General features: G+C 48.6%; 1 protein-coding gene across 3 annotated transcripts in view; it reads right to left on the bottom strand.

Moving 5' to 3' along the window:
- The window catches only part of ECSIT (ECSIT signalling integrator), a 26,868-nt gene that overhangs the window by 5,953 nt on the left and 10,131 nt on the right, over positions 1-10,784 (bottom strand). For 2 of the 3 annotated variants that reach the window (XM_003797934.3, XM_023518019.1), the window contains exons 2-4: positions 9,787-9,949; positions 4,670-5,087; positions 3,463-3,686 (exon numbers count right to left, since the gene is read on the bottom strand). In XM_003797934.3, the coding sequence (XP_003797982.2) occupies positions 3,463-3,686; positions 4,670-5,087; positions 9,787-9,930 (786 nt within the window). In that variant the 5' untranslated portion in view covers positions 9,931-9,949. The remainder of the gene's footprint in view (positions 1-3,462; positions 3,687-4,669; positions 5,088-9,786; positions 9,950-10,784) is intronic. The other variant, XM_023518018.1, reaches the window with a different exon arrangement.

The raw sequence follows: 10,784 nt of genomic DNA, 5'->3' as shown, positions 1-10,784 counted from the left end.
CCTAAGCCTAGGAGTTGGAGGTTGCTGTGAGCTGTGATGCCATGGCACTCTACCAAGGGTGATCAAGTGAGACTGTCTCAAAAAAAAAAAAAAAATTAATTAAAATTTGGGTGGCACCTGTGGCTCAGTGGGTAGGGCGCTGGCCTCATATACCAAAGATGGCAGGTTCAAGCCCAGCCCCAGCCAAACTGCAACAAGAAAATATACGGGTGTTGTGGCAGCACCTGTAGTACCAACTACTCGGGAAGTTGAGTCAAAAGAATCGCCTAAGCCCAGGAGTTGGGGGTTTCTGTGAGCTGTGATGCCACAGCAACTCTACGGAGGGCGATAAAGTGAGACCAAAAAAAAATTAAAATTAAAAATAGTAGCCGGGCCCTGTGACTCATGTCTATAATCTTAGCACTTAGGAGGCCATGGTGGGTGGATTGCCTGAGCTCACTAGTTCAAGACCAGCTGAGCCAGAGAGAGACTTTGTCTCTAAAAATAGCTGGGCCTTGTGGCAGGTGCCTGTAGTCTGAGCTACTTGGAAGGCTAAGACAAGAGAATCACAGGAGCCCAAGAGTTTGAGGTTACTGTGAGCTGTGACACAGCACAGCTGTGGGCACTCTACTGAGGGCAACAAAGTGAGACTGTCTCCAAAAAAAATTTGGCTGGGAGACATTGGTCTATCTCTGGAAAATATGCAAAATATGTGCTCTAACACTTCACTGCTCAATTTCTTGGTTAAAGAATATGTGTATTTTGTAAAATATTTAATTTTTTTTTTTTTTTTTTTTTTTTTAGAGACAGAGTCTCAGTATGTACCCTTGGGTAGAGTTTGTTGCAGCTCACAGCAACTCTTGGGCTTAAGCAATTCTCTTTGCCTCAGCCTTCCAAGTAGCTGTGACTACAGGCGCCCACCACAATGCCTGGCTATTTTTTGTTGCTGTTATCATTATTGTTTAGCTAGTCCAGGCCGGGCTCAAATCTGTCAGCCCCAGTGTGTGGCCGCCCTACCTGGTGAGCTATAAGCACCAAGCCTCAATTTTTTTTTTTTTTTTGATACAGCTTCACTGTGTTGTTCTGGGTAGATTGCCATGACATCATCATAGCTCACAGCAACTTAATACTCTTGAGCCCAAATGATCCTCTTGCCTCAGTCTCCTGAGTAGCTGGGACTACAGGAATCCATCATGATACCTGGCTAGTTTTTCTGTTTTTAGTAGAGACAGGGACTTACTCTTGTTCAAGCTGTTCTCTAACTCCTGAGCTCAAGAGTTCCACTGGCCTCGGCCTCCCAGAATGCTAGGATTACAGGCATGAGCCACTGTGCCCTGCCAAAAAATTCAATTTTATTTCATGTTTTTGAATCATGTTCAAGGTATAAGATTTATTATTTTTCCTTTTTTTTTTTTGAGACAGGGAATTGGTCTGTTGCCTAGGCTAGAGTACAATGTCATCATCATAGCTCACTGGAAGCTCAAATTCTTAGGCTCAAGCGATCCTCCTGCCTCTGCCTCCCAAGCATCTGGGACTACAGGTTTGCACCATCATGCCCGACTGATTTCTTTCTTTCTTTCTTTCTTTCTTTCTTTTTTTTTTTGTAGAGACAGAGTCTCACTTTATCACCCTCTGTAGAGTGCCGAGGCATCATACAGCTCACAGCAACCTCCAACTCCTGGGCCTAGGCAATTTTCTTGCCTCAGCCTCCCAAGTAGCTGAGACTACAGGTGCCCGGCGCAACGCCTGGCTATTTTTTTGTTGCAGTTTGGCCGGGGTTGGGTTCAAACCCGCCACCCTCGGTATATGGGGTATGTGGCCAGCGCCATACCCACTGAGCCACAGGCACCGTCCTTTTTTTTTTTAAGAGACAAGGTCTCAGGCTGGGTGCGGTAGATGGATCGCTTGAACTCTGATTTTGAGACCAGCCTGAGCCAGAGCGAGACCTCATCTCTAAAAACAGCTGGGCCCTGTGGCAAGTGCCTGCAGTCCCAGCTACTTGGGAGGCTGAGGCAAGAGAATCACTTAAGCCCAAGAGAGTTTGAGGTTGCCGTGAGCTGTGAGACCACGGTATTCTACCAAGGGTGACAAAGTGAGATTCTGTCAGGGGTGGGGGGTGGGGAAAGAGACAGGGTCTCACTATGTTGCCCAGGCTAGTATCAAACTTCTGGCCTCAACTGATCCTTCCTTCTGTGCCTCCTAGAGTACCTATCCCTCGTCTTAAGACCTCTGCATAGCTGTCTCCATTAACCAACAGGTCCAAGACCAAGCTCTTTAACAGTATGTTCCCCAAGCCCTGCACCCTGTGCCCTGGCATATACTGTTCCCTCTGCTTACAGTGCTTACCTCACCTCCTCCAGGAGGCCCTCCCTGTTTATTGCATTCTCTGGGCTCCCATAGCACCCTGGGCTTCTCTAGATCAGAATCAGTGGCTCCAAAGGAAACTGTTATTTGGGGCCAGTCTCCAGGACCAGATAGATGACAAGTGCTACGAGGAACTCAATTTGGACTCCTCCACGTGACCTGACATGAGTAAGGGTCCCTAGGACACTGGAGCAGGGATTGCTGTTATACTCCGTCATTCAACAAACCACTGCTGAGTGCCAGTTTTGTGCAAGACACTGTACTAGGCCTTGGGAGACATGAGGGAATTACTGGGAGAGGGGTGGAAGCAGAAGCCAGGGGCTGTCATGGCCTGAATATTCATGTCCCACCCAAATTCATATGTTGAAACCTCTCCTATGCCACAGTATTAAGAGGTGGGTGATTAGCTGCCCTCATGAGTGAAATTACTGCCCTTTAAAAGAGACCTGAAGGGGCCTATCTGTCCCTTCCTGTCATGTGCCATCTATGAAGCAGAAAAGCAGGCCCTCACGAGACACCAAATCTACTGGGACCTGGATCTTGGCCTTTCCAGCCTCCAGAACTACAAGCAAATAAATTTCTGTTTATAAATTACTCATTCTAGGTTGGGAATGGTGGCTCACACCTATAATCCTAGCACTCTGGGAGATTGAGTCCCTTGAACTCATAAGTTGGAGACCAACCTGAGCAAGAGAGAGACCCTGTCTCTATTGAAAATAGTAAAACTAGCTGGGTGTCATGGTGAGTGCTTGTAGCCCCAACTACTGAGGAAGCTAAGGCAGAAGTATCACTTGACCACAGGAGTTTGAGGTTGCTGCAAGCTAGGCTGATGCTATGGTACTCGAGCCTGGGCAACACAGTGAGACTCTTTAAAAAAAAAAAAAATTATTCATTCTATAGTGTTTTGCTATAGTAACCTAAACAGAGTAACACAGAAGTTAAAAGTTAAGCTGTGCCACTCAGTTAGGGCCATATAGAATCTTTTGCAGAATCAAGCAGGGAATCAGTCCTGGTTCTACCACAATCACTCTGTGTGCCTGAGGGGGTAAAATTTCTCAGGGGAGAAATTATGGGGCCTGGCCTAGGGTGGTGGCTGAAGGCATGGGCAAGAGTAAATACCTGGTAGATGGTGACCTTGGCACCAAGGTCGGGCTCCATGTGCCGTAGGCCCAACTGGGCCAGGTCCACAGGATCCTGGGGCAGGTCTCGGGGAATGGGGAAGGGGTTGATGTTCTTGAAGCGGGGGAACCACAGCTTCATGCGCAAATACTTAAGCATGGGGTAGCTTTTTCGTCCAAATATCTGAATGAGCAGGAACTCCGTCTCCTTATTAGGCATCACCCCTGTGCCAAGCAGATGCAAGAAAAGCCTCAGGGAGGGAACAAAGAGAGGAAATGGAGAACACTGAACTCGGAATTAATCACAGAGGAGGGGAAAAGAATCAGGGAGTGTTATAAAGGAAATGTCAGAGGGAAGTGAGAAAGAGATGAAAGACAGAAGGCAGACTGAAAGGCCCATCATGGTAGGTCATGCCTATAATCCCAGCAATTTGGAAGGCTGAGGCAGGAGGATCACTTGAGGTCAGGAGTTCAAGATCAACCTGGGCAATGTAAGGACACCCTGTCTTTGTTTTGTTTTGTTTTGTTTTTTGTTTCTTTGAGACAGAGTCTCACTTTGTTGCCCTCGGTAGAGTGCCATGGCGTCACAGCTCACAGCGACCTCCAGCTGTTAGGCTAGGGCGATCTCTTGCTTCAACCTCCTGAGTTGCTGGGACTACAGGCGCCCACCACAATGCCCAGCTATTTTTGTTGCAGTCGCCACTGCTGTTTTAGCTGTCTGGGGCCCTTAGTATATGGGGCCGGCATCCTACGGACTCAGCCACAGGCACCGCACAAGACTCTGTCTCTTTTAGTAAACAGGGTGGGGCCTGTGACTCCAAGGAGTAGGATGCAGGCTCCATATGCTGGAGGTGGAGGTGGCGGTTTCTTGTTTGTTTTTTGTTGTTGTTGTTTGCAGTTTTTGGCCAGGACTGGGTTTAAACCCACCACCTCCGGCATATGGGGCCGGCGCACTACTCCTTTGAGCCACAGGTGCCACCGAGGTGGCGGTTTCAAACCCAGCCCCAGCCAAAAACTGCAAAAAATAAAAAATAAAAAAATATATATAATAATAAATAATTTTCAAAAAGAGAAATTAAGAGAGGGTGGGGAGCAGGAAAGAGGGAGACAGGAGCCATGGAGGAAGGAGGGACCCCAGACCAGGGAGGGGGTCTGCCAGCTGTGGGGCAGCCCACACCCTAGTCCCAGGGCTAGCCTGCAGGCCACACCGTTGTTTTCCATCTGCTCAAGGACGGCAATCCCGCACTCCTGCTGCCGAGGGTAGTGGACGAAGATGCGCTGGATGACGTTTCGAGGTCGGAACACCTCCTTGGGGAAGACGTCCAGCAGCAGGTTGTACACAGCCACATCGCGCTCCACGCCGTACTCCCGCATCTTGCGCAGGGCCAGGTAGATGAAGTCCACGTGGCCCCGTTTGCGTACGTTGCGCTGCCCAAAGCTCTGCACGGCTCGTACGAAGCTCGCCTTGTCCCGCTCGCCACCCGGCGCCTGCCTGAACAGGTCCTCGTGGGGCGCCAGGGCCCTAATGGGCCTCCGCTGGGGCTCAGGTGGGCCTGGAACCAGTGACAATTCGGAGTTGTGGGCAGCTGCGCTACGGTGGAGGCCCCGCGAGGGCTGGGGAGACACCTGAAGACAGAGGACTACTGCTAGAGTCCGCACCTCCCAGTATCACTGGGAGGCTGCTGGACTGGCTCTTTCCAGGGATAAGCGTCAGCTGCATCTCTAAAGGCCTCCAAGAAGCATGGAACTGTGGTTACACACCCAAGATCATACAGTATTTCCAAGTATGATAAAACACGGTGCTAGGTAGCCAGGCGTAGTGGTCAAGAGCCTGTAGTCCAGCTACTTGGGAGGCTGAGAGGCAAGAGGGGCACCTAAGCCTAGGAGTTTGCAGTGAGCTATGATGGTGCCACTGCAATCTAGCCTGGGCAACAGAGTGAGAGTCCGGCTCCAAAAATAAATAACTATATGAAAATAATAAAAAAAGAAAGCCAGACACAGTGGCTTACACCTGTATTCCTAGCACTCTGAGAGGCCAAGGTGGGTGGATTCCTTGAGCTCAAGAGTTCCAGACCAGCCTCAGTAAGAGTGAGACTCCATCTCTACTAAAATATAGAAACACTGGCCAGGCAGTAGCTGGGTATGGTGGCTCACACCTATAATCCTAGCACTTTGGCACACCAAGGTGGGTGGATATCTTGAGATCAAGAGTTCAGACCACCCTGAGAAGAGCAAGACCCCTGTCTCTACTAAAAATAGAAAAACTAGCTGGGCATTATGGCAAATGACTATAGTCCCAGCTACTCAGGAGGCTGAGGCAGGAGGATCACCTGAGCGTGAGAGTTTGAGGTTGCTGTGAGCTATGACACCAAAGCACTCAGGGCGACTCTCAAAAAGAAAAAAAAAAAAAGAAAAGAAAAAGGCTAAGCATAGTGGCTCATGCCTGTAATCCCAGTACTCTGGGAGGTCTAGGTGGGTGGATCACCTGAGCTCACAAGTTCAAGACCAGCCTGAACTAGAGCAAGACCCCACCTCTAAAAATAGCTGGGTGTTGTGGCGGGTACCTGTAATTCTAACTATTTGGGAGGCTGAGGCAAGAGAATTGCTTGAGCCCTAGAATCTGAGGTTGCTGTGAACTATGATGTCACAGCACCCTACTGGGAGCGACAAAGTGACTCTGCCTCTCAGTTTGAGTATCTTTAGCCAGGTGATGCTCACTTCTCACTTGATGGTTTGGGCATCAGTTTCCCCATTGTTCTGATGGTACCTCCCAGGGGTCAAGAATATCTTATTATCTAGAGTAGGGACAGCATATTGCTAGAAGTTGGCCAGATCCCTCTAGAATACAAGTTGGTAAATCATGGCCTACAGAGCATTTCCAGTCACCCACTTTCTTTTGTAAATAAAGTTTTATTGAAACACAGCATGCTTTTCCTTTTTTTGGGGGGGGGGCAGTTTTTGGCTGGGGCTGGGTTTGAACCTGCCACCTCTGGCATATGGGGCCAGCGTCCTCCTCCTTTGAGCCACAGGCGCCGCCCCGCTTTTTTTTGAGACAGTCTCACTATGTCACCCTCCATAGAGTGCTATGGTGTCACAGCTCACAGCACCTTCAAACTCCTGTGCTTAAGCGATTCTCTTGCCTTAGCCTCCCAAGTAGCTGGAACTATAGGGGCCCGCCATAATGCCCAGCTATTTTTTTGTTGTAGTTGTTTAGCTGGCCCTGGGCCAGGTTTGAACCTGCCACCCTTGGTGTATGTGGCCGGTGCTATAACCACTATGCTACGGGGAACTGAGCCATACACACAGCATGCTTTTTCACGTATGAATGGTCTGGGGTTGCTTCTGTGCTGTAGCATAGCACAAAGTAACTGTGAGTAGCTGTAACAGAGATGATGTGGCCCATAAAGCTGAAAATATTTACTACTGGACCCAATATATAAAGTTTGCAACCCTGCTCTAGATGGCACTGTAACAAATTTTTATTTTTTCTTTTTGTTAGAGACAGAGTCTTGCTCTGTCACCCAGGCTGGAGTGTAGAGGCATCATTACAGCTCACTACAGCTTTGAACTCCTAGGCACAAGCCATCCTCCCACCTCAGCCTCTCCAGTCACTGGGATTTTAGGCATGAGAGACAGCTCCCAGCTGAACATTTCTCATTTTATTTTATTTATTTTTCTTTTTTGAGACAAGGTCTCACTCTGTCACCCAGGCTGGACTGCAGTAGCACCATCATGGCTCAGTGTAACCTCAAACTCTTGAGCTTAAGCAATCCTCCTTTCTCAGCCTCCTGAGTAGCTGGGAGTACAGGTGTACACTACAAGGCCCAGATAATTTTCCTATGTTTTGTAGTTATGGGGGTCTAACTATGTTGCCCAGGCTGGTCTCAAACTCCTGACCTCAAGCAATCCTCCTACCTCAGGCACACCAAGTGCTGGGATTACAGGTGTAAGCCACCACTCCTGGCTGTTATTTTGATTTAAATGGAATGTTTAAATTAGAATGGTTACATAAAGGCATCTATAAAGGCTCGGCGCCTGTGGCTCAAGCAGCTAAGGCGCCAGCCACATACACCTGAGCTGGTGGGTTCAAATCCAACCCGGGCCCGCCAAATAACAATGACGGCTGCAACCAGAAAATAGCCGGGTGTTGTTGCGGGCGCCTGTAGTCCCAGCTACTCGGGAGGCTGAGGCAAGATAATCATTTAAGCCCAGGAGTTGAAGGTTGCTGTGAGCTGTGATGCCACAGCATTCTACCCAGGGTGACAGCTTGAGACTTTGTCTCAAAAAAAAAAGCATCTATAAAAATATATAGCTAGGGTAGCACCTATGGGTCAGTGAGTAGGGCACCAGCCCCATATGCCAAGGGTGGCAGGTTCAAACCCAGCCCCCAGCCCTGGCCAAACTGCAACAAAAAAATAGCATTGTGGTGGGCACCTGTAGTCCCAGCTACTTGGGAGGCTGAGGCAAGAGAATCACCTAAGCCCAGGAGTTGGAGGTTGCTGTGAGCTGTGATGCCATGGCACTCTCCCAAGGATGATAAAGTGAGACTCTGTCTCAAAAAAAAAAAAAAAAAATGGGCAGTGCCTGTGGCTCATTGAGTAGGGCCCTGGCCCCTTATACTGAGGGTGGCAGGTTCAAACCCGGCCCCGGATAAACTGCAACAACAAAAAAAATAGCCGGGTATTGGGGTGGGCGCCTGTAGTCCCAGCTACCTGGAAGGCTGAGGCAAGAGAATCGCCTAAGCCCAGGAGTTGGAGGTTGCTGTGAGCTGTGTGACACCACAGCACTATACCGAGGGTGGTAAAGTGAGACTCTGTCTCTACAAAAAAAAAAAAAAAAAAAGCTAGTAAGATCCAGTGTTTAGCAAACACTCTTCCTTTCTAGCCACTGTTGAGCACTTTATAATGTGAAACTTTACAGCTGTCCTATGGTGAGGAGTGTACTTCCTGTACCCATTTTATAGATGAGAAACTGAGGCTCAGAAAGAGTGGGATACATGGTATAACACAGTTGCAAAACAGCAGAGCTGAGATTGGTAAGAGTGTTCTCAATCCCTCTGCTCTACTGCCTCTAACAGCTACCATATGTCTTATTTTGACAAGGTAATAGTAAGCAAAAAAACCCCAAAAAGGTGGCTGGACACAGTGGCCTGTATTCCCCAGCACTTTCAGAGGCTGAGGCAGGAGGTCTGTTTTAGCTTAAGACTTTAAAACCAGCCTGGTAGCAAAGCAAGATTCCAACTCTAAAAAGTGAAAAAAAGGCCAGGTGCAGTGGCTCATACCTATACTCCTAGCACTCTGGGAGGCCAAGGCTGGTGGATAGGTGGATAGCCTAAGCTCAAGACTTCGAGACCAGGCTGAGCCAGAGCGAGACCCCGTCTCTAAAAATAGCTGTGCATTGTGGCAGGTGCTTGTAGTCCCAGCTACTTGGGTGGCTGAGGCAAGAGGATCACTGAAGCCCAAGAGTGTGAGGTTGCTGTGAGTTGTGATGCCACAGCACGATACCTAGGGTGACATAGTGAGACTCTGTCTCAAAAAAAAAATACCGAAAAACTACAGGTGGTATATTTATATGGTAAAAATCAGAAAGGAAGCCAAACAATGCCGGAAGAAGGGGAAACATCAGATAAAAAATAATGTAAATGGGCTCAGCGCCTGTGGCTCAAGTGGCTAAGGCGCCAGCCATGTACACCCAAGGTGGTGGGTTCGAATCCAGCCTGGGCCGCCAAACAACAATGACGGCTGCAACCAAAAAATAGCCAGGCATTGTGGCGGGCGCCTGTGGTCCCAGCTACTTGGGAGGCAGAGGCAGGAGGCTCGCTTGAGCCCAGGAGTTGGAGGTTGCTGTGAGCTGAGAGTTGGGCACTCTACCCAGGGGGACAGCTTGAGGCTCCTGTCTCAAAAAAAAAAAAAATGTAAATGAAATGCATACACAGCACCAGGCAGTAGGGAACTATTAATATCACCATCATCGTTGCCGTTGTTATCTATGGCTGTTGGTTGGCTTGTGCAAATTGGGTCACTTTGGATTAGGGCAGGAGGTTCAGTTTTCTGCCCCTCCTCCATCTTTACAAATGAATGCAGGAATTACCCACAGTCATCCCCAAATCTACTGAGCTCATGCATCCCTATTTGCAAAGTCAACCCCCTCACCATGTGGGCAACTAGCACCTCTTAAAATAAATTAGGAAACTTCAATGGGCCCTCAGCACAGACAGGCCAGCCCAGACTACTAGAGCTGGCTCACTAGGTGAATTCTAAAAGTGCTAGGAACAAATTTCAGGCCTTTCTCCTTCCACCCTAACAACTATTCAGCTGGTAGTTACCTGAGAGATGGGAGCTCCAGGAAAGGTGGCCCGGCAGATGCCTCCCCAGCTCTTAGAGAGGCCTCGGGCTAGCAAGATGGCTCGGACCCAGCTCATGCCTCTGTATGCCAGATAGTCACTTGGCCAAGATAGAAGATTCAGCATCAGCCTGGCAGCCTACCTGCTAAGAGAGACAACAAGATCACAACATGGCAGAAGATGAACTCCAGACTGCACCGCTAACTTACTAGCTCCTGTAGTTTTCTTAACCACAAGACAGCTTTCGGTGACTGTTACAATTAAGGGCCTCTATTCTGCTAGTTCAAACTCTTCACTATTTCAAAGAATTTGTTCTGGCTCGGCACCTATGGCTCAAGGGGCTAAGGCGCCAGCCACATACACCTGAGCTGGCGGGTTCAAATCCAGCCCGGGCCCACCAAACAATGATGGCTGCAACTAAAAAATAGCCAGGCGTTGTGGCGAGTGCCTGTAGTCCCAGCTACTTGGGAGCTGGAGGCAGGAGACTCACTTGAACCCAGGAGTTGGAGGTTGCTGTTAGCTGTGATGTCATAGGACTCTACCCAGGGCAATAGCTTGAGGCTCTGTCTCAATTAAAAAAAACAAAAAAAACACAAAGAATTTGTTCCTAGGCTCGGCGACCGTAGCTCACTGAGTAGGGTATTGGCCACATACATTGAACCTGGTGGGTTCAAGCCTGGCCACGGCCTGCTAAAAGAACAATGACAACTGCAACTAAAAAATAGCAGGCTTTGTGGCAGGTGCCTGTAGTCCCAGGTACTTGGGAGGCTGAGGCAAGAGAACTGCTTAAGGCCAAGAGTTTGAGGTTGCTGAGTTTGAGGTTGCTGTGAGCTATAATGCCACAGCACTCTACCGAGGGCGACATAATAAGACAGTGTCTCAAAAAAAAAAAAAAGAGAATTTGTTCCTAGAATGTCCTCCCTCCATATCGGATACTTTCTCATGCTCTTTTTATTTTTTTTATTTTTATTTTTTTTTTT

Source organism: Otolemur garnettii, unplaced genomic scaffold (genome assembly GCF_000181295.1).
Source record: "Otolemur garnettii isolate 467f Iridium unplaced genomic scaffold, OtoGar3 scaffold00127, whole genome shotgun sequence".
NCBI lineage: Eukaryota > Metazoa > Chordata > Mammalia > Primates > Galagidae > Otolemur > Otolemur garnettii.
Note: the sequence above shows the minus strand (reverse complement) of the source record. Positions and strands in the feature narration are given on the sequence as shown.